The 21,019-nt window shown below is 53.1% G+C and overlaps 2 protein-coding genes across 6 annotated transcripts in view; one reads left to right on the forward strand and one right to left on the reverse strand.

Moving 5' to 3' along the window:
• Positions 1-131: 131 nt before the first annotated feature.
• SNN (stannin) lies at positions 132-9,989 on the forward strand. Its single transcript, XM_055562642.1, has 2 exons — positions 132-255; positions 7,043-9,989. The coding sequence occupies exon 2, from the start codon at positions 7,125-7,127 to the stop codon at positions 7,386-7,388; it is 264 nt and encodes an 87-aa protein (XP_055418617.1). The 5' UTR covers positions 132-255; positions 7,043-7,124; the 3' UTR covers positions 7,389-9,989.
• A 146-nt stretch (positions 9,990-10,135) lies between these two features.
• The window catches only part of TXNDC11 (thioredoxin domain containing 11), a 60,342-nt gene continuing 49,458 nt past the window's right edge, over positions 10,136-21,019 (reverse strand). For all 5 annotated transcript variants that reach the window (XM_055562640.1, XM_055562639.1, XM_055562637.1 and 2 more), the window contains 4 exons: positions 18,756-18,898; positions 18,171-18,280; positions 14,645-14,725; positions 10,136-10,895 (listed from right to left, as the gene is read on the reverse strand). In XM_055562640.1, the coding sequence (XP_055418615.1) occupies positions 10,253-10,895; positions 14,645-14,725; positions 18,171-18,280; positions 18,756-18,898 (977 nt within the window). In that variant the 3' untranslated portion in view covers positions 10,136-10,252. The remainder of the gene's footprint in view (positions 10,896-14,644; positions 14,726-18,170; positions 18,281-18,755; positions 18,899-21,019) is intronic.

The raw sequence follows: 21,019 nt of genomic DNA on the forward strand, positions 1-21,019 counted from the left end.
TGTGCGGCCCGCCTCGCGCGCACGTGACCCCGCCCCGGCCCGGCCCGCCCAGTCGTCCAAGCGCGGGCTCCCATTGGCTACTCAGGGAGGACCCCGCCCCCGTCCGGGGACGGAGCCGGAGACGCCCCGCCCGCCGCAGAGCGGGGCTTCTGCGTCCGGACGGTGCGCGGCGGCCGGACCGGGCTGGCGGGCGGGCGGAGCCGGGCCCCCGGGGCTGCTGCGGGGCGATCGGGCCGGGCTGCGGACGGCGCCATGGTGAGCGGAGCCAGGAAGGGCCGGGGAGGGGGCGGGTGCCGAGTGCTCGGGCCCGGCGGGGCCCTGCAGAAGGGGAAGGGGCGGCCCCGCCTGGGGTTGGGGCGCGCGCTGGGAGTCTCGGTCGCGGGCTGGGGGTCGCTGCGGCGGGGGAGGGGCAACCTGGGCTGGGGGCGCGGCTTCGGGGGGAGGGTCTGTTCAAGGGGGCCGCGCCCGCGGGCGGGGGTTCTTTGTCCGCTGCGCTGCGGAGAGATCGGGACAAAGGAGGCGGCGGGGGGCGGCGGCGGCGGCTTTGCAGGGAGCGAGTGTACCCCCCAACGCAGTGCGTGCCCCTCACCGCGGCCCGCAGTTCGGAGCCCCAGGCTGGCCGCGGGGCTCCTCGGGACACTTAAGAGATTTTCAAAAATTAACAGGAGGCGGGGATCCTGGCAGCCTTCGGGGTGGTCAGGAGGAATCCGGGGGGTAGGAGAGGGGGTCCTGGCGACGTCTGGCGCCCACTTCGCAGGTGGGGAAACTGAGGACGGGCTGCGACGTTTGGTGCCCGGTTCCGTCGGCGGTGACTGCGCGGCGTGGGCATGACTGGGTCTCGTGGTCCCGCGTCCCCCAAGCTCCCTCCCCCAGTCAAGCCGACTGGAATTGCTTCTCCAGCTGTCGTTCCCCTCCAGCTGTCCCCCCACCCCGGGCCGCGTCCCTTCCTCTCTCCAGCCTTTTCTTAGCTCTTTGGTAGAGGTGGGGAGACGACGGAGTCGCCTGGCAGGGTTAAATGAGAGGGTGCGTGGAGCGTGCCTGGCATCGCCTGGCATCGCGCCTGCACGTCGCCGGCGCTTGGCACGCGGGAGCTGACCGGGCGCTTGTCATCCCCTTGTCCCCAGCATAGAGCCCTCAGCTCCAGTCACCCAGACTGCTCTGACAGGGGCGGACTGGGCTTAACCTGTCCCCCTTGACCCCTCAGGCATGGGAGCGGGGGAGGTGGGGGTCAAATAATATGCCATTTGAGTGTCAGAGTTGAAATCCCAGATTCTGGCTCCAGGGCTGCCTGGGTTTGAATCCCCGCACAGTTACTTTCGAGCTGAGCCACAGACTCTTGAGGCTGAGAGGTGGTGATCTTTGTGAAGTTTTTAGCCCAGTGTCAGGCACAGAGTAATCGCTGCCAACTTCTGTCAGGCATCTACTGTTATTACCAAAGTTGTCTGGCAAGTGGGCCTACCCCGGGGCAGCCTGTGAGAATGACCAGTGGCTGATTCACAGGGCATGGGCATAGGAGACTGAGACTGACCTTGGGGCAGTCCCTGGGACTCTGCCTGCACCAGCTTCCTCTTCTGCATAGGGGAACCTAGAGGGTTCTGGTGCGAATTTCCTCTTCGGGAGAACCGTGGTGTAATGGGTGGGTGGCGGAAGGTGAGGGTGACACTGGACGCAGAGCCAGGCACAGCGCAGTTAATCTCTCATCCGCATCGCCACTGTCCTCGCCCTGGCTCGGCGAGGGCAGTGGCCTGTGTCATGCTCCCTTGGGTCCGAACCCCGGCTCAGGCCTGGCACAGAGCAGATATTCCACTTGCCCCTTTGACGTGCCCCGTCCTCCCCAACTGTCCTGTGTTCCTCATCAGAAACTGGGCAGGAAGTGTTTCCAGTTTGTGAACTGGGGTCCCCCGAAGAGACAGAGCAGGGTTTGTTGGGACACCTGACAGATGGCTCTGTCAGGGGAAGGGGCATGGCTTAACTGTGCGGAGGTGGTTGGTCCCCTGTAAGCAGGACAGTCCCAGAAGGTAGCGGCTGCAGGGCGGAGGTAGCTAACTGGTGTCTAGCTGGGCCGGGTAGCACTTGTGATGTGCCCAGTTAAGCGAGAAGGTGGCAGCATGTCCCCTGAGGAAGGTGCTGTTTGTGGCACTGGGGCTGGACCAGGTTTTGTACCCTTCTGGGAGCAGGTCCTTTGGAGAGGGGGTGCTGTGAGGGGCCACCCTGAGGTCTCCCTGTCCTCCCTGTGACACCCATGAAGGTGTGGGGCCTGGAGACACACAAACCTGGTGGTTCCAGAGTCCCGTTGTCACATTTCTGATCACTTCTCAGCCTCCCCACAGCCTGGCTGGTGAGGTCAGGGTCTCGTTCCCATTTTGCAGGCTGAGAAACTGAGGCCGTTAGGGGCAGCTTGCTTGGCTGAGTCATAGTAGCTCATGATATTGAGTGGAAGGATGGGATGTGGTGAAGAAGGGGACTCGAATTGAATCTCTTCTGTTGGAGGCTGAGGCTCCACTAGGCCTGGGGTGGGTGCAGGGACCTGTGGAGTGGGGTTAAGGCTTCATTTTGGGGTCCCCTGAAGAGGCAGGGGTGACACACACAACCTTACATTGAGGAAGACCTAAGCGGTGGGCCTCTGAGGCCAGCAGGACAGTGGGAGATGCCTGGCTTGCTGGTGGCTGAGGCAGGGGCAGTCCTTTAAACCCACTGGTGGATGGTGGGGGGCCGGGGTGGCAAGCTCAGAGGGCTGGCGTCTCAGGCACTGGGCTTACATCTTGTTTTTCCAGGAGCAGTGAGTGAGATCCCAGGGAGGTGGAGCGGGAGGGCGGAGGGAGGGCGGAGGATTGGCACTGTGTGTTTGGGGATCCAAACGGCCTTGAGCTTCCATCGCCAGCCTCCCTCCTGACTAAGGGAGCTGGCAAGGAGCTGCTGTGGAGGTTGGGGGGAGCATGGCCCGTCGCCCACCCCTAGAGTGCCTCGGCTGTGCACTGGCTCCCAGGCTGGCCTGCCCCTCTCCCCCTGCACTTGGAAGCCCCTGCCCTTTGTTCTGCTGGGCCCCACTTTTGGGTCCATGTTTCTACCCGGGTTCACTCTTGGATAATCCGCTCAAGCTCCCTGCGCCTTAGTTTTCCCACCTGTGAAACTCAGATGGGAACCCTGAGGATCGCTAGTTGCCAGCTTGTTAGGAGGATCAGATGATGGTGTGGAATAAAGTGTTGACCACTTGGATGAGTGTTCTGAAGGGGTCCAGGTTTCCCACATACCATTCTGGGCATTTACCCAGCCTGCGATCCTCCCTGTCCTGCCCTATGTCCTTTCCTAGCTCAAGGTGAGGGGTCAGCTGACTTGCAGGAGACATCTTAGCTTAGCAGGAGGGAAGCCCGGAAGAGATGGAGCCATCGGTAGGGTCCAGCCCAGGCCGTGAGGGTTGAGGTGGGGAACCGGCCGGCCTCAGGTTGCTCTGGGATCTGCATCTCGGTGACATCTTCCCTTGCCTACAGCCCGTGTGGGGACAGCTGCCCCTCCAGGGGCTCAGGTCAGGCCTGCCTGGGACCCACCCCAACGCTCAGGCTGCAGCCTGTCCTTCCTCCGTGGTAGCTTTGAGATTCGGGGGTGTTCAGGGGTAGGAGCTGCCTAGGCCAGCTGCCTAGGACTGCTGGTTCCCCCGAGCTTGGAGTGGTGGGTCAGCAGACAAGTATTGAGCACCTGCTGTGTGCTGGTGACAGGGCTGGGGCTCCAGCAATGGGCAGGATGGATGGCACCTTCCTCCAGGCTCAGAGTCCACTGTGGGAAGGAGTTGGCAGCCAGGGAAGCACCTTTCCTGACCCAAGAGAATGTCAAGTGGCAAAGAGCACCAGGAAACAGGAGGAAGTGAGACAAGACCAGGGCCAGTGGGGGTGGGGGGCGTCTGGAGCCTGGGGAGTCTGGGGAGACCGTCTGTCCCCCTCACCACCCCGCAGAGGCATCTTCTGAGAAAGTTCCCTCTGATGGGAAACAGCCAGTCATGGGACGTGCAGGGAAGAACACCACAGACAGAAGGAACGGAAAGTGCAGAGGCCTTGGGGAGATAGGTTGGAGGCAGGAGGGTTTGAAGAAGCTGGGGAGGCAGGGGAATTCGGCTTCTCTGCCGGTACTGGGGAGGGCTCTGAGCAGGAGATGACGCGACCAGATTTTGTAAAAGATGGGTCCTCAGGAAGTACTTGCGGAGGGAATGAAGTAATAAACACACACATTTGGGGGTGGGGGAGGGAACTCCGACCAGGTGTGACTGTGGCCCGGTCACCTGGTTCTGTGCTCCCTCGAGGGAGACACCCAGACCTGGTTCCGCCCCCTCCTCCTGGCCTGGGGTGCCGGGGGCGTGGGGAGGGGCAGCAGACAGGGTTTAGAAGTCACCGCCCCTCTCGGAAGGTCCCTTGGAGATGGGGCTGCCTCTGCCTCCGTTTTTTCATCAGTCCTCTGACCGCTGGTTCTCCCCCAGGACTCTGGGGGCACTTCCTGGGCTCCCCAGCTGGTTTGGCCCCTGGGGTCCCCATCCCCAGGTTCTTGCTGCCATTGTTTGATTTCTGACTTCCTGTCCCCAAACCCACTCCCTACCCCCCAGTCCCCAAACACACACACTTCCTCTTCCGAATTGATACTGACTTCCCTTCCTGTCCAAGAACCCAGAGTGGGGGCAGGCACCCCAGCAGGCTCTGGACACCCAGGAGGGCGAGTGGAGAGGGCAGGGTGGAGAGGGACCAGCATGCTCCCAAGTGGGAAGAGAGCATGGGGGTTGGGATGGGTTTATCCGGTGCTGCCAGCAGGCTCTAGTGGGGGTGGGGTGGGGGGAGGGGTCACCTGTCCTACCTGGAGGCCCGAGAAGAGAACGGGCTGAGCAAGGTTGTGGAAGCTGATGGCAGCCCTGATGGTGGCAGGGGAGAAGCCAGGAGGACATGCCCTGGGAGGCACAGAAGTGTGTGGGGCCACCCCTGGAGCAAGTATGCCAGCCTGGTGCTGACACTGAAGCCAGGGTGGCAGACCGAGATGGGTGCCCTGAAGGGAGGGGGGGAGGGAGTGCAAACCGCAGGACCAAGGGGTCTTCCTGGACTGAGGGGTCAGGAAGGCTCCCTGCCTGGGCTGGAACTAACCAGGGCAGGGTTCTCAGCCTCCGCATGACGTTTGGGACCTTTGTTTGGGGAGGCGTCCGCAGCAGTGGGGGAGGTTTAGCAGCACACCTGGTCTCTATCCAGTTGGTACCAGTAGCAACCCCCCCAACCCCGCACCAGTTATAACCAAAAATGTCTCCAGACATTGCCAGATGTCCCCTGGGGGGCACGACTGTCCCCACTTAAGAAGCACTGAGCCAGGGTTAGGGGAGCAGAGCTTTTGGGCAGAGGAACCCAGCTGGGCAAAGGCTTGGAGGTAGAAGGAGTTGGGGTCAGCGGGAGATGAGCAGGGGCTGGGGCTGCTTCGTATGGATTCTGAAGGTCACTGTAAGGCCCTGGGGCCTTTCTGCTGAGTGACGGTGCACTGGCTGCAGTGGTCCAGGTGGGCCAGGGAGCCCGTTGAGAGTGATGACAGCAGCCTGGCCCTGGAGGTGGTAAGAAGGGCACAGACTCCAGGTGTGTCGTCCCCTCCAGCCCCAGACCCCCCTGCCAGTGTGGCGGTGGGAGCAGGGCAGGAGTTTTCTCAAGGCCTGGTCCCTGGACAGACTCAGGGACATTGACTTTGCTGCCCAGAACGTGGTCCTGGGGTGGGGGTGGGGGGAACTCCTTGGTGTGGAGGAGAATCATTGCTAATTAAGGCTGTCATTGCTCAAGGACAGCACTCCATCCTGTTTGGAGGGGACACCTTCCCCTTCCAGCGCTGTCTACCTGCACTGATGTCAGTCTTCTCCAAAAACAGCAGCTTCAGACAGCTGAGCGCCAGCTCTGCACCGGCCCTGTGCCAAACGCGCCCCGGGCTCTCCTGCACCCTCACGACCACCTGGCTATTACTGTTACTTGCTCCATGTGTGGTCAGGCAGGAGACGTTAAAAAGGGCTCGGTCTGGGACCCAGGGGAGCCACCACCTCCAACCTCAGGGGGCTGTCCCTGCCTGCCCCTCCTCTACCCCATACAAACCAGCTGATCTCCACTGGTTGCATGTGGAATCTTCCCAGACCAGGGATCAAACCCCCTCAGCTCCTCACGCTTGCTAGCGGACCCGCCTGCCTTCAGAGCCTTAGCGGATGGTGTTCCACTGCCAGGAACGCTTTTCTCCAAGGGCTGACCTTCCCGCATGTCCCAGCATCACCTCCCCGGTGTCTGTCGCCTGCCCCGCCCAGTTTAACCTGGTGGCACCTGGTCCCCTGTGTTCCCAGCGTGAGTTTCCTGCATTTGTAGCAACAGGTGTGGCATATTGACCTGTCTGTAGTCTGGCTCCTGCACTAGATGCTGAGCTCAGTGAAGGCAGAGGCCAGTCTGTCCTGCTTCCCCTGTGCCCTCCTCAAAGTTCCCGAGCCAGGGCAGCTACAGCTCCTTTGGGAGCAAAGGCTGTCACCAGCTGCACCCTCTCACAGGTGTACAGGAAGGCTCGCGGAGCGGTATACTTCCCCGGTCGGGGCTGATGTCATTTCCCTGCTTTCGAATCCCTCGTCTCTGGCTGTCTCGAAGCACTGGCTCCTTTCATCTGTGAGCACTTACTAAACACCCAGTGGTGCTGGGTTTCTAGAACATCCATTCACCTGGAACAGACGCTCTTTCAGCCTCCACGGCGGTGGGGTCACAGGTCTCGGGTGCTGCCTCTCCTGCCTCTGCCGCTCAGGTTCCCTGCCTGAGCGCGGGTGACTGGCTGGCTGGTAGCAGAGGCACTGAAGGTATGAAATGGAAGCAGCTGGGGTGAGCAAAGAACACTGGTGGCATCACGAGCCAAAAAAACCAGCAAACGGCAACCGGCCTGTTTTTCACTAGGATGAGGGCGGGCCCGGTCAGGCTTACAAACTGATTAAAAATAGACCCGGTGGAAGACCCAGCGAGAGCGTGTGAGCCGCCAGGGTCCCCAGCAGAGTGTCCCATCGTCTTGCTTTGTCTTTCAGGGCTTTCGGGTCCAGCCTTGCTGAGCGGTCCCCACGCGAGACCTTCCTGCGGAGCAAGCCCCTGCCCCTACAAGCGCTGACCATGTCTATTATGGACCACAGCCCCACCACGGGAGTGGTCACGGTCATCGTCATCCTCATCGCCATCGCCGCCCTGGGGGCCTTGATCTTGGGCTGCTGGTGCTACCTGCGACTCCAGCGCATCAGCCAGTCGGAGGACGAGGAGAGCATCGTAGGGGACGGTGAGACCAAGGAGCCCTTCCTGCTGGTGCAGTACTCGGCCAAGGGGCCGTGCGTGGAGAGGAAGGCCAAGCTGACCCCCAGCGGCCCTGAAGTCCACGGCTGAGCCGGGATGCAGAGGCTCCTGGGCCCGTTGGTAGCCAGCCGGGAGAGGCGCAGGAGGGGCGAACCCACAGACATGCCTCCGCCTAAGAGGAAGGGTTGACACTTGCTGGCATGGCCTCGCCAGGCTTCATCATCGCATGCACTGACTCTCGGGGTCCCAGCGGTCCCAATCTGGGGCTCGCTGGCCCTGGGCAAGCCCTCAGCGTCCTGGCGGGACTGCCCATTGCAGGCAGTGGGCAGGCCTGCCCTAGCCGGGGCTCTCGGCCCCACAGCGCTTTTGTTACTTGAATGTTTAGCTGAGCCTGTTTTTGATGGAGCTACTACTACTGTAACGCGTGAACTCACAAGCCTGTGAACTGTAAATAGGCCCCGGAAGCACGTGCTTAAGCCTCTTGCTGATTTTTAAAAATATCGCGTGTAGAGCACATGGGACTGCCCGAACTAAGGCTGAGCTGAGTCAAGGCAGTTGGGGAGAGTGGTTTTAGACGTGTAAGGCCCACATGGCACTTGGCAGGGGCCTCTGATACACGAGTGTCTGTACGTATAGGACGTGACATGTCGGTTTTAAGCCTCCTAGCAGACCCTTCGGGGTGCCTTGGTGGTTTGCTTTGTGAGCGATGAATGGAATCGAGGGCGCGATCCGCCCCCATGCCCCACCCCGCTAGCTCCTGGTAGATGAGGTCGTTAAATGGCTGTTCCCTGTTGCTGGTGGAGCGATTGCAAGGAAGCTGCTGCGGCTGCTTGGGAGCCGGTGAAGGACGAGTCAAGGCACGAGTCCCGAGGCTGCCAGGCGTCCCAGTGGCAGAGCAGTTTCTGGCCCCCGTGGTCTTGAGCATGCTGGGCGCCCCGCCCCCCACCCGGCTTTACTGAGCGCTGGCTTCGCTGGAAAACACCAGAGCTGCCGTCTTCACCCGCATCCGAAACCCAACTGGCCCAGGAAGGGCAGACAATGGCGGCTTTAGTTTGTTGTTGTATTTAATGTTTTCTGCACTGGAGGGGGGCGGGGTTTAGTTTCCCCCTCCTGCCCTTTTCACAGATCTGCTTCCTTTCCGCTCAGATTCCCACCCACCTGCTCGATTTCACTGTCCTCAGCGGGCCACCCACAAGGAGGGTCCCCTGACCTTGCTCTGAGAGTGTCCAGTGTAGTTTCTTGGGTCCCTGAGGAAGCAGGAGCCCCGAGCAGCCTGTACTTCAGTAGGCGGGAAGAGGGAGAAGGGGCTTAAGGTTCAGGACTCGGTTTTTGCAAAGATGAGGAGCTGGATGGCCACGGACACCCCACCCCCACCCCTTGCCTCTCCACGGTGTCCCTTGTGTAGACTTCAGTGAACTCGGGTTTTTAATCACACCACTGTAAACAGTCCTAAACGATGATTAGATGGTGATTTGTGCGCGCATCCTTGGGAATAAACTGGAGGCCAGCCCTGGCAGAGCTTCGGAGCGCTGGCCCCCAGCACTTGAGCCTCCTGCGGCAGCAGAGGCGGGGAGCGCCTGGCTAAGCCCAGGCTGCTGCCACCCCATCAGAGCTCCCCCGCAGAGCTCTGGCCTCCTGGGCACACTAAAGGCGGCTCCTCTGGCCTCATCCAGATCGCCCCTAAAAAAGTGTGTTGAACTAATCCAACTTTCTAGAACCCCTAGGAGGGAGCTTAGGGAACACCTTTCTTAGCAGTGTACCCCTCAATTAAGGGTTCCAACCTTAAATGATGGCTGGGGGGAGGGGAGGGGTAGCTAGTTAAAAGACAATTTGAGCTGAAAGCAGGGTTGAGACAGCATAGGATGCTACTGAGGGATCCTTAGAAGGTGGCCGGGCTTTAGAGCAGGGGAGAGGCTGCCTTTGGTCCCTACCCGGGGATGGCTAAGTTTGAGACTGGAGACCAGCAGAGGCAGGACGCAGTGTGGGCTGCAGGCGGCTGTCAGAGGTTCTAAAGGGGTCAACTGGAAGGCCAAGGAGGCGTGCTTTCTAACGGAGGACATAAAACTGGGGCAGGTGTGGGGGTGTCTGATCCATTCCCCTCGCATTTCAGAGCTTTGGGCTTTCTACCTCTACTTTCTGCAGCCGGTGGTCAGCAGCTGAGACTGTCTGTCCTTCCCCCAAGTAACCGAAGCACTTGCATTTTCAAGTCCCTAAGCCTGACCCTGAAAACGACCACCGCTTGACTGTCAGGCTTGCCCCAAGCTTCTTACCATGCCCCTGCAGTTTCAGTTTTGAGACATGAAGCGTCACTTTCTCCTTAGTTTCACTCTTGGGGGGTCCTTATCTGTTGACATCTATGCCTCTGGCACCGGGCGTATCATCATGGTGTCCGTGCCGGGTCAGAGGCACGGTGGGGCACTAGTGGGGTCTCTGGGGTAAGTGGAAGGGCCCGCAGGACTGGTGACCAACCACACAATAGCTCTCACTGTTCTTTGTCAATAGCTACTTTTTTTAGCAGAGACACCAGAGCCACGCACTCCAATGGCTCAGTTAAGTTATGACCTCTCATTGAATTCTTTCTGAATAGCCCAACTGTTGCGTCCAAGTTTCCTGACTTGTCAGTCAGGACGTTAGCCTTTCATCCTGCGTGTCATGGCAGAGGCAACAGGAGGGGGATGGGGAGGGAACTCCGACACTGAGCCACTGAAACAGGGACTAACTTTTCTGACGAATCTTCACATGGACTGTGCTACTGTTTTTGTCTCAAAGCTACCAAGTTTGTGCAATAAGTGGAGGGGATGTCACCCCTGTTCAATAAAAGCTGAATGACATTCAAGTTGATTTTCTAGACCACTGAGAAAATCTTTATTTACAATAAATTTCAATAAAATTTGCATAAATATATTCCCAATGTACAGTTTTCTCCTTTGATTTCTTCATGTCATTTTCCAAAGTCAGTCTGTCCGATTCTCAGGGCTCCCTTCAGAGGCCAGCGTGGAGCTGACGTTGGCAGGCAGGGGCGTGCTGGCGGGCAGCCGGGGGGCACCTGGGGGCTCGGGGTGCTCTGAGCGCGCCTTGCTCGGGGGCACGCGGTCGTCCGCCCCGTCCCTGCCCTCCAGCTTCTGCTCCATGGTAGCCACCAGGATCTTGAGCCAAGTGTTCTCAGTGAGGAGGGTTTCCGAGGCGTCAGCCAGCTCCTGGAGCTTGCGGGCCACCTCGTCAAGCTCCCGGGTCTTATGCTCGTAGAGGGCCTGCAGCTGCTCGCTGTGCAGCCGCAGCAGGTCATGCTGCCGCTCCAGCGTGTGCTGCTGCCGGAGCAGGCGGTGCTCGTCCCTGCGTGCGCTGGCGAGCCGGGCCTCCACCTGCACCTGCGCCCGCTGCAGGGTGCCGATCTCCGCCCGCAGCTTCCGGATCTCTCTCTCCAGGTGGGCGATGTGCCCCTGCTGCAGGGCTGCCTCGCTCTGAAGACACTCTGCGGTGGGAGGGCCAGCCGGGCTCCGGGGGGCGGAAGCCGGGTCTGAGTGATGCAGGATGAACCGCAGCAGGTTGGGAAGGGTGATGGGAAGGTCTTCAGGGTATTTCACACTTAGGTCCTTTCTGGAGAGAAAGGGGGAAGGAGTCAAAGATCAGAGAGCCAGGCCTATGTTCTTAGTCCAAAACCAGGCTGCCAGCGAAGGTCAAGCTGCTGTTTCCTACCAAAAGGAAGTCTGCTCGGGAAATGTCATCCGGAAAAATGTTCCACACACATGAGGGTGTCCCTGTGCTGGTTCTGTAATTACAGTGGTTTATCTCAAAGGCATGTCTGCTCCTGAGGACAAAGGGCTCGGACTCTGTTCACAACCTTCCAGGAAAGATAAGAGCTCCCAGGCCGAAAGCCAGTGGTGTGTCAGGAAGAGTGTCCTGGGGCCAGATCGCCACCACATCATTCTTGTGGCCATCAGCAATGCTTGGTGAGATGGGGAAAACCTCCCACACTCAGCCTGGCTCTTCAGCAAGCATTTATTACACATTATCTGAGCAAGAGTTCTCAACTAGAGTGACTGTATCCCCAACCCTTTGGACAGTGGGCAACACCTGGAGATACATTTTATTGTCAAGATGGGGAAGGTGTTACTGGAGCCCCACCCTTGACAGAAAGATTGAGGGGCTCTGAAGAATGAAGGCTGCCCAGCCCGAAGAAAAGACAAAAGGTGTTCTATCAAAGGGCAGCCCTTTCCCTATGAAAGAAAGATCACAGGGAAATTAAAACCAGATATGCCCCATTTTATATGTTTATGGAAAATTTCAGGTAAATGGAATAATTTTTTTTAAACTTTGGGGGTAAGCACATAACCATGTCTTCCTTTAAAGCATAGTTTCCTTAACGTGTAAGCTTTCTCCACTGGGGCCTCCCAGCCATTCAATCAACAACTGAGAACACCCTGGCCCCTGTGAAGAGTGGGCAAGGACGGGCAAGCAGAGATTGGATCTGCCCCCAAGTTCTGCAGCACAACCTGATCTTCCAGGACACAGCAAATGTGAACCGTCCCCAGCAAAAGGCTTAGTGTGTGTATCTGGGGACACAGGACAGAAAATGACACTGGTAAGCATGCTGTTTTTCAGTATCTGGAGCAATCTCCATGAACCTACCTGAGGGGTGTGCTAAAATACTTTCAAACTCCTTTAGCAGCAAGGACACAGAGCGTCAACAAGTTGCTTCCCAAATGGTAATCGTTTTGCAGGAGTGGTGGTAAAGGTCCCACTGTTTATCTGACTCTCCTGGAAGTTCACCAAGAGCACGCGTATGCACCTCTATCTAGCATGCAATAAAAGGCCAAATGCAAATTGGCCAACGGGCTATAACAGAGAAGGAGGGTGGGCTGCTCCTCTAAAGAAGCGAGGTCCTTCCCCAGGGGCCACGCTAGAAGGAACCCCCTCCTACTTCTAACGTGCTGGCCCAGCACCGGGCCAGAGCACCTGCCTTGTGAAAGGCCACACAGAAGACATGGTGGAACAAGAGTGGCTCTGAGATGCCCCTGAGTGGGAAGGTGGCCCTGCAGGAGGAGGAGGCGGCCCAGGCTGCACACTGCGGCAGAGGACAAGCTCTCTCCTACAGTTTCACTTTCATGATTATTAAATCCAACGTGTTCATTGAGGGCAATTGGCAAAGGGTGTAAAAAGCACACGAGGCATTCAGCAGACCACTTGTAAGCCTCACTCCTGCAAAACCATCACCATCAACCCCTTGATAACTTTCCTTCTGCACATATTTTAACCCAGTGCATGTGTAAATTTATATTTTACCAAAAACGCATATGCACTTTTACATTCTCTTCATGGAAAATAAGCATGTGACTGTGAGGAAGGTCTTACTGCATGTTGTCAGCCTTTTCATGTCCTCTTTTGCAAGTTGTCAGCTCTCTGCCCATCTACCTTCTGAGTAAACTGAATACTCACCTTGGACCAGCTAGTGAGGAGCTTATTCACTTCTGATTACCATTTCTTTTTAGGAAATAAGAAAAAAATTCTGTTCCTGGGCTGCCCTGTGGCTCAGTGGTAAAGAACCTGCCTGCCAATGCAGGGCACACGGGTTCGATCCCTGATCCAGGAAGATCCCACACGCCGTGGAGCAGCCGGGCCAGAACACCACAACTACTGAGCCTGTGCTCTAGAGCCAGGGAGTGCCAACTACCAAGCCCACGTGCCCTAGAGCCCAGGCTCTGCCACAGAAGAAGCCACCGCAACGAGAAGCCGGCACACTTCAACTAGAGAGTAGCCCCTGCTCGCCACAACCAGAGAAAACCAGCATGCCTCAGCAAAGACCCAGCACAGCCAAAAATAAATAAATATTTTATAAAAAAGAAAGTTTCTATTCCAGGGCAGTAAGACTTTGGTTCTCAAGCTCTCTCTGTTAAACTAGAACTGGACAGTCTTCTCTATTTAGTATTTACTTCCTTGACTTTTCAATTCAGGGAAACAAGAAGGGGCTGCAGCACCCTTCCTGCAGGGCATGAGCGACTCCCTTGGGCGGCCTCAGAGCGAAAAGTGCCCAACCCAAACACGAAACCATCTAGCTGCTGGGAACGCCTTCCTGCAAAGGCATGTGCTGGGGGTTATGACTTCACCGCTTTTTCAAACTAGGCTTGAAATTTGAAAAATGAGGCGTTAAACTTCACCTCTGTCCCACACAAGGTGAAACTGCTTGTGTCACTGTCCAAGCTTCCTGGACTGTGCGGCACTTGAGATGCTTCTTAGAAAGAAAAAGGCTCATCACCACTCAGCGGTGGAATGGGGTGAGTCACGCTCTGTTTTTAGTGTGTGATCTGAAAAGACCCTACTACCACAGGAAGTGTACCAGCAAAAATTCTTTGAGATAGAGAGGAAAAACCAAGGAAATGAATCAATACATGTGAAGGAAGCACTCTCCTTAGAGAAACACGAGAAGCATGACAGTGGCTGCAATAAATAGTAAAAGCGAGCGCCGGAGAATAAAACACGTGAATTAGACAGCATTACTAAACTCATCCTGCAAGTGCTTTTCCCTGAGAAGATATTGTCAAACCCATGTGACTGGGTCTCTGAGGACCCATCCTTTTAAAAACAAAAAGGAATTTATACAAAGAGAACATTTGGTTTGTCAGGCTTTAAAAGTCCAAGAGTTAATTTCCTTTGTACCAAAACATCCGGATCCACGTTCGCTGACTGCCAGGTCGGCGTTCTTTTGCTAACCTAACGGCCCATCCTGTGCCTGGGCTCTCAGGGAGGGTGCCCTGATGGCTGGCCTTGGAGCGCCCTTGGATGAATGTGGAGAGATCAAGGTGACAGCCCTTGAAGTGACATTCACGGGAAGAAGGCTCTGTGAACCCTAGAGTGGGGGGTGCAGCGGGTAGGACAGCCTCTTTCCTCCCTGCACCAGAGAGCCGAGGAAGCCATCCGCAGGGCTCAATGAGAAATGAATGACTCCCGCGGAAGCAGGCAAGCCGGGCCTGAGTCCCCGAGAGCCCAGCCATGAGCTACTGTTTTGCCCACTTGAACCTGGGGCTCTTTGCTGTCAATCTCAGCACACACTGTGTGCTCATAAGGCCAAGAAGGCGAACGAGTTCCAGTGGCCACATTCATGCTTGTGTAAAGCACACTCCGGGAGGGGCACATTTATTAAAACCACTACACCTGACACCCTGACACCAAAGCCCTTTTCCCCTTGGTCCCTAGTGGTATGTTTCAAACAATGCATTTTATTCTAAATATTTTAGTAATAGAAAATGATTTACGTTTCATTTTTGTGAATTACCTCAAACCCATTTTATTTTCGGCAAAAGAATCCCATCTGCCCAAATACTGGAAAAAAAAAAAAAAATCAGCATTACCTGTTACAGGGAAAAAATAAGACAGTAGGAAGACGATCAACCATGAATTCCCAAGGAAGATCATTCTGAGATACATCGATCCTGGTAAAGGGAAAGAACAGAAAATGTAAGAGTGGCCCAAGAAACTCCAACCTGGAACCTGAAAGCCTCTTCTCAAGTAACTTAAGAACCCGGAGCGCTGTGTGTGCCACACAGACCGGCCCCTGGCAGTGTGCACACCACTGGCAGGCACAGCGCACGCGAGAAACACCGAGGCTTTCAGGACAGACAACTGCTCACCTGACTCGCTGAGGGCAATGTAGTGGGGTTTTGTTGTTCCTTTGATGTGGACAATTTTTAAGTCTTTTATTGAATTTGTTACAATATTGCTTTTGTTTCATGTTTTGGTTTTTTGGCCAGGAGGCATGTAGGAGCCTAGCTCCCCGACCAAGGATCAAACCTGCACCCCCTGCATTGGAAGGCGAAGTCTAAACCACTGGACCACCAGGAAAGTCCTGAAATGTAATGTCTTGAAAGTAAAAGTGAATTCCAAAAAAGAATAAAAAAGTCTCACTGACACCTGACAGGTAGTCCACCTAACTGACAGAATGTGGGCAAGTACTTTAACCCATGAATAAACCCTGGAATAAGGAAATCATTGCACAAAATACATCGAGCCTCTGAAAATGTAAGAAAGCTGGGAACGAAAGATAATACTCTATATTTTGTAAGTCTAGACAGAGACCAAAAAAGTTGTATTTTCTTAGCAGATTTTAGATTAATTTTCTAATACAGGAAATGACATCTGGGCTAAATTACCCAACCTGTGCGCTTGCTTTCTGCTGAACGAGGTGGAGGCACCTCTTCAGCCGGCAATGGGTTGGACCTGCAGGAGGGCCTCCCCACTCACCCCCGGGACTGCTCAGCTGAAGCAAAAGGAACATCCTAGGAGGAGGAAGCGGACCGAGGAAGGCCCGCTAGGCCAGGTGTCAGTATCCACAAACAGTACGTGCAAAAGATGGAAATGTTCTGAATCATTAACTCGACAGAAGTTTTCAGAATGTATAATTGGGAGCAGGAGAAATCAGTGCCATGCATTTGTCCAGAAGGATGAAATTCGCTTAAAAAAGAAATGACATAACCAAATCACAGCAGTTTTAAATAGCTTCACTAACAAAACAGCACTCCTGCCTCCCCCTGTGAAAGGCTACAGAGAACATCAGTCCTATTTTTTAAGCAAGTGGTTTATAATCAAATGCTTTTTCTCCTGATTTTTTACTTCAAGGAAAAACTAAACTGTAAAATCAAAAAATATATTTGTAAACATCCCCTCTGAATTCCACTGGGCTAATCAGCACCTCCTTTCTGCCATTCTCATTCAAGTTCTGGTGTCTATATCAACATACTGTGAAGAGCAGCAGTCATATTTCACATTATATTCTTTTCAAAATTAACTGTATGATGTGCATTGTTCTAATGAAGGGGTAAAAATTCCATCAAATGCTCAACCATAATTTATGTAACCATTTTTCTCCTGTCAGATATAAATAACACTGCAATGATGAGCACATGCTTCTCTGGGAGTCCCATTTCCTTAATTCCCCAAAGTGAAATTAACTGGGTCAAAAGTATATAACCATTTTTGTGACTTCTTACAAATGGTACTAAAATGTTTTCCAAAAAGCTTATGCCAATTTACTTTCTCTATTAGCTACATCTGACTGTGACAGTTTCATTTGATTTTATCAACACAAGATCCTACCAATGGGAATTCCCTGGCTGTCCAGTGGTTAGGGCTGTGCTTTCATTGCCCTGGGGACTGGGTTTGATCCCTGGTCAGGACCTGGAAGCCACATGATGTGGCCAAAACAAAACCAAACAAACTAACAAAGATTCTACCACTCAAGAGCATTCGTTAATAAATGTAAATGACATTTTGTTATTGTTTTAATTTACACTTACTAGATTATCATTTCCCTACTTGTTTATTCACTCTCTCCTCTTAGGTGGAAAGTCTGTTTTGTGACCTTTCTCTCACACTGCAGTCCTTCTCAGCTGTTTCTCCCTCCATCCCCCACTTCCTCTGTGGTAAAACACACATAACACAGAACGTGCCATCTTAACCATTTCTAAGTGCACAGTGCTTTCATAACGCTGTGTAACCATTACCACCATCTGTCTCGGGCTCTTTCATCCTGCAAAACAGGAACTGACCCCACTCGACAACCGCTCCGGTCCTCCCCGCACCCCTGGGTAACCACCATTCTGCTTTCCACCTCTATGACTCTGACTACTCTAGGGGCCTCGCGCAGGGAAAGCGCACAGCGTTGGTCCTTCTGTGTCTCATTTCACTTAGCATGAACATCCTCAAGGTGCACCCATGTTACAGAACGTCCTTCCTAAAATTTTTAAGGCTGAGTAATATTCCACTATACGTACAAACGACATTTTGCTCTCAGCAGTTTTCTTAAACCACTTTAATTTCTCAGGGTCTGGAGTATGAAGGCCTGATTCTGAATCCTGATCCCTTATTTACAGGTTGCTTGACTCTGGGCAAGCTGCCTGATATTTCTGTGTCTCAGATTTGTCCTCAGTAAAAGGACTGGTGATCACGCCTGTTCCACTGACTGTCCTAAGGATTAAGTCAGATACCGTGTGTGTATAAAAGTCTCCCAGCACAGTGCCTCCTCCAGTGTGGCTCTAAATCATTATTTGCAGCACACACAGAAGGAAAGACACACGTGCTGGGAAACACAGCTGTTGTCCTTCTGTAAGTCGGTTTTCTGTATTTTCATTGCACACTTTCCTAGTGAAATCTGTTCATCTTTCTTTCACTATTTGGCAAGTTTCCACCTCTCAAAGTAACCAGCAAATCCAATATTCTATTTTCTGTCATTTTCTCTGATTTGATCTTTTATATTTAATTCTACCTATCTGAAGGGGTTTTCTTGGGGAGGAGGGAGAAAGAAGATATAGCTTAAATTTAAATAATTTTCCCTCCGAACTGCCTACTACCTCATCCAAAAACTCTTTGAGCATTGTTTTTACAAAACAGTGATTTAAAATTCATTTGTTTACTGAAGATCCCACATACAGTGCCATGGAATCACACAACTAGAACACCACATGGGTATTAGCCCATCTTTCCTCTTCCTTTTAGGAATGAGGAGGGAAACAAGGCCTGCTGGAGAGATTCACTCCAGGTCCCAGGGCTGGTTGACAGTATGTCAGAGACTGGCCCCCTTTTGCTGGGCCAAGGCCCCAGTGATGTATATTCCAGAAAGCTGGCCACTTGGGGGGCTGTCCAAGCAAACAGGTCAGCACTGCTCCCACAGAAACACTCTCAACATCACGCAAGGAACACTCAGTATTCACCAGGAAGACTCTGGCGCCAATGAGGTTTTGCTCATAGCTTCCAGCTGACAATCAACTCAGCCTTACCCAAGTCCACAGAAAACTGGCAGACCCTTGCAAGCCACGTGGCTAAGCTGGAAGCAGAAAAAAGACAGGCATCCAGCCCAGAGTGCGGCAGCATAGGCTTCCTTACCTCGCCACAGTGAATGTGTCTGAGGGCAGGAGCCGAGCTAGCTGGATGAAGACGTGATTGAGGGCTGGACAGAAGCCGCACCACTGTGCGTAGTAAAGTAGCAACACGTCCTGTGGGAAGAAGAAGTTGGCTGTTACTGAGCTTCTGGGGTCCTCACTGTACTTAGAGCCTGGCAGACATTCCATAAATGCTGCTCATGCACAAAGAACAGTGAAAACTTGATGTCTGGGTATTTTTTTTTTAATATTTATTTATTTGGCTGCACTTGGGTCTCTTAGTTGTGACATATGGGATCCAGTTCCCTGACAAGGGATGGAATCCAGGCCTGTTGCACCGTGAGTTCAGAGTCTTAGCCCCTGGACCACCAGGGAAGTCCCTGATCTTTTGTTGGTGTTTTCAGTTATGTATTTTTAAGGATGCTTTGCACTCACAAAAGCACCATGTAATTCACGCACATTCTGCAGTAAGGCTGTCACGTGGCTAGTCTTCTGTACGTCAGCCCAACTGCTCCACCCATGATTGCAGCTTTGGAAATTATTTTAATAGGGACAGATAGCTTGATTTCTGCCTCGCTTGATTCCATACCTGTTTCTGAAGGACTACTTCCCAGAAGGTATCAGTCGTCACTTCAGTGATTAAACGCTGAGAAGTGAACTGGGTAGAGTCACTTCCAATAAGATGCCTTTTCAGGGGACTGTAGAGAACGCTGAAGTTTTGAATGAAAGACTCTAAAAATAAAGAGAAAATGAGATCAGCTCTTCTCTTGGTACAAGGAGAGTAGCTGGCCCACTTTATACTTTAAAAAGTGGGCTGGCTTCACAGGCCCACTGAACAAAATCCACATAGGAGGGGACAGGGGGTCGCATTGGCTCTAGTAACTCAGCAGACAGCACTTTAGTTAACAAAGCACCACTCAAGAGTTCCATGGTCTACTGTGCACGGGCTAGGAATTTGACGGTCTTTTTTTCTAACACTGGTCCACAAGACACCAGAGACTGGGTAAGTCATCAACGAGTCATCATCAAGATTTCAATCTACAATACCAAGACCTTTAAGCCTAACTACTGATGCAGTAACTGCACAAGCTACTGTAATGTGGGAGGTGTTCAAACACTCATTCAAATGAGGGTGAGGAGCTATGGTTTGTGTTTCCTTTACTAAAGTTCCTCAGGTTTCTTCTTTAATTAAAAGGTTAAGCGAAATAAACCACTATATTTAGTGGGAAAACAGCATCAATAAGACCCATAAATAATCCAAAACCCTAACTTGAACCAACAGTTTTACCCTCCCCACCGACGACTATGTTTTCAGATTCCTTTGTTTCATCTGAAGCAGCACTAATCTGAGTTTCATTTTTTTTTTTCCTTCTCTTTCCATTCTGAGGTCCTAGTGAACAATGACAGGCTCCATGGAGGAAGGAAGAAGGGAAGAAGGTTGAGTGAATACTAAAGAGAATCAGTCATCAACATCTGAATGACACTTAGTTGGTTTTTTGAAACATAAAACCCAGAACTGTTCACTAATTTGAATGAAGGCTGAATTCTGAAACTGCCCCAGAGATGGCTGACTTGAGAGTCATCTCTCCAAAACAACACAGTGGATGTTTTTGCATGAGGACTTTGACAAATTTTGTCACCAACCACAGGACAGAGAACAACAGAACTAGATGTTTCAGAGTAGATACAGAAGATGAAAAGAAATCAGATGACAGCGTCTTTTAGATCACCCTTAAATTCAGGGGGGGCCCATCACGAGCTCACTGAATGCTTGAGTATCAGCACAGGAGGCAGGAAGATCCAATCAACGCTTACTTGAAAAATACAGGCTTGTTTCATTTTAAGAAAACTCAGTACACCAAAATGTAACTTCAGGCAACATGAATGAGGAGCAAGGTGTGATATCAAAAGTGGACGCACTTTACTAAGTGACCATTCACGGGGTTCCTCTACACATTCAGGAGGCTTCACATTTTAGTATATAATTTGATGTAAGAAAAATAAATCACTATTTACATAAGCCTTTTCAAACGTGTCTAATATAGGAAACAAACAAGCTTCACCTGGACTTAAAAGACAGCACCTAAAGTGACTAATATTTAAGAGTTTTGAGTTTCTTACTTTCATGCTCTCCAAAACTTGAAAACGAAAGGTTGCCCTCCCCACCACATTCCTCCTGAATCCATTTGGCAAACAGCGACTTTCCTCCATGGTTGCAATGAGGCTGAACTAACACAGCTTTTGAATTTACACTTCCTTGTGTGCACATCAAGGATGTCAGCGAAGCCCTGGGAACAGGACACGTGGGCTGGGCCACTGCTGCTGCCAGGCTCTAAAGGCAAGCTCGCGGTGCTTTCCCAGAACGCTGATCTACCCCCTTCCCAGCCCTGCCCCCTAAGTGGGTCTTGCTGGTTTGGTCTGACACTTGCTTGTTACCATCGAGGCACCCAAGGTCATAGCAGTATTCCTCAACTTGCTAAAAAGGAGCAGCAGAACAAATTAGGTCTGGTAGCCCTGATATGTAGTTAAACCTGCAAGACATAAAGGGGGCCAGGCGGTTCTATCATTCCGCTGCTTTCTGTGAAGCTCCTGCCAGGGCTGTTCATCAGCCAGAGGAGTTACCACCAGACCCACTCGCCACCACCCTGTCCGTCACTGTGGCCAGGTTCCCACCTTGGAAATGCGGCAGGCACTGCCAATCAGGGACGCTGGACTCTTCCCAAGGGCTAAGTGACCAACTTATCCAGAATTTGGAGTTAGGGAGTTTCTGTTTCATTTAACGGACAAAATTAGCTTCTTTTAAAATTACGACTGCAGTGTGAAGATTTAAAATGAGCTAGTAAGAGCCAACTG

This window comes from Bubalus kerabau, chromosome 23, assembly GCF_029407905.1.
Source record: "Bubalus kerabau isolate K-KA32 ecotype Philippines breed swamp buffalo chromosome 23, PCC_UOA_SB_1v2, whole genome shotgun sequence".
NCBI lineage: Eukaryota > Metazoa > Chordata > Mammalia > Artiodactyla > Bovidae > Bubalus > Bubalus kerabau.

Bases quoted from the DNA above. Each gene is read 5' to 3' on its own strand.
- SNN (XM_055562642.1), top strand. From the start codon at position 7,125: ATGTCTATTATGGACCACAGCCCCACCACGGGAGTGGTCACGGTCATC.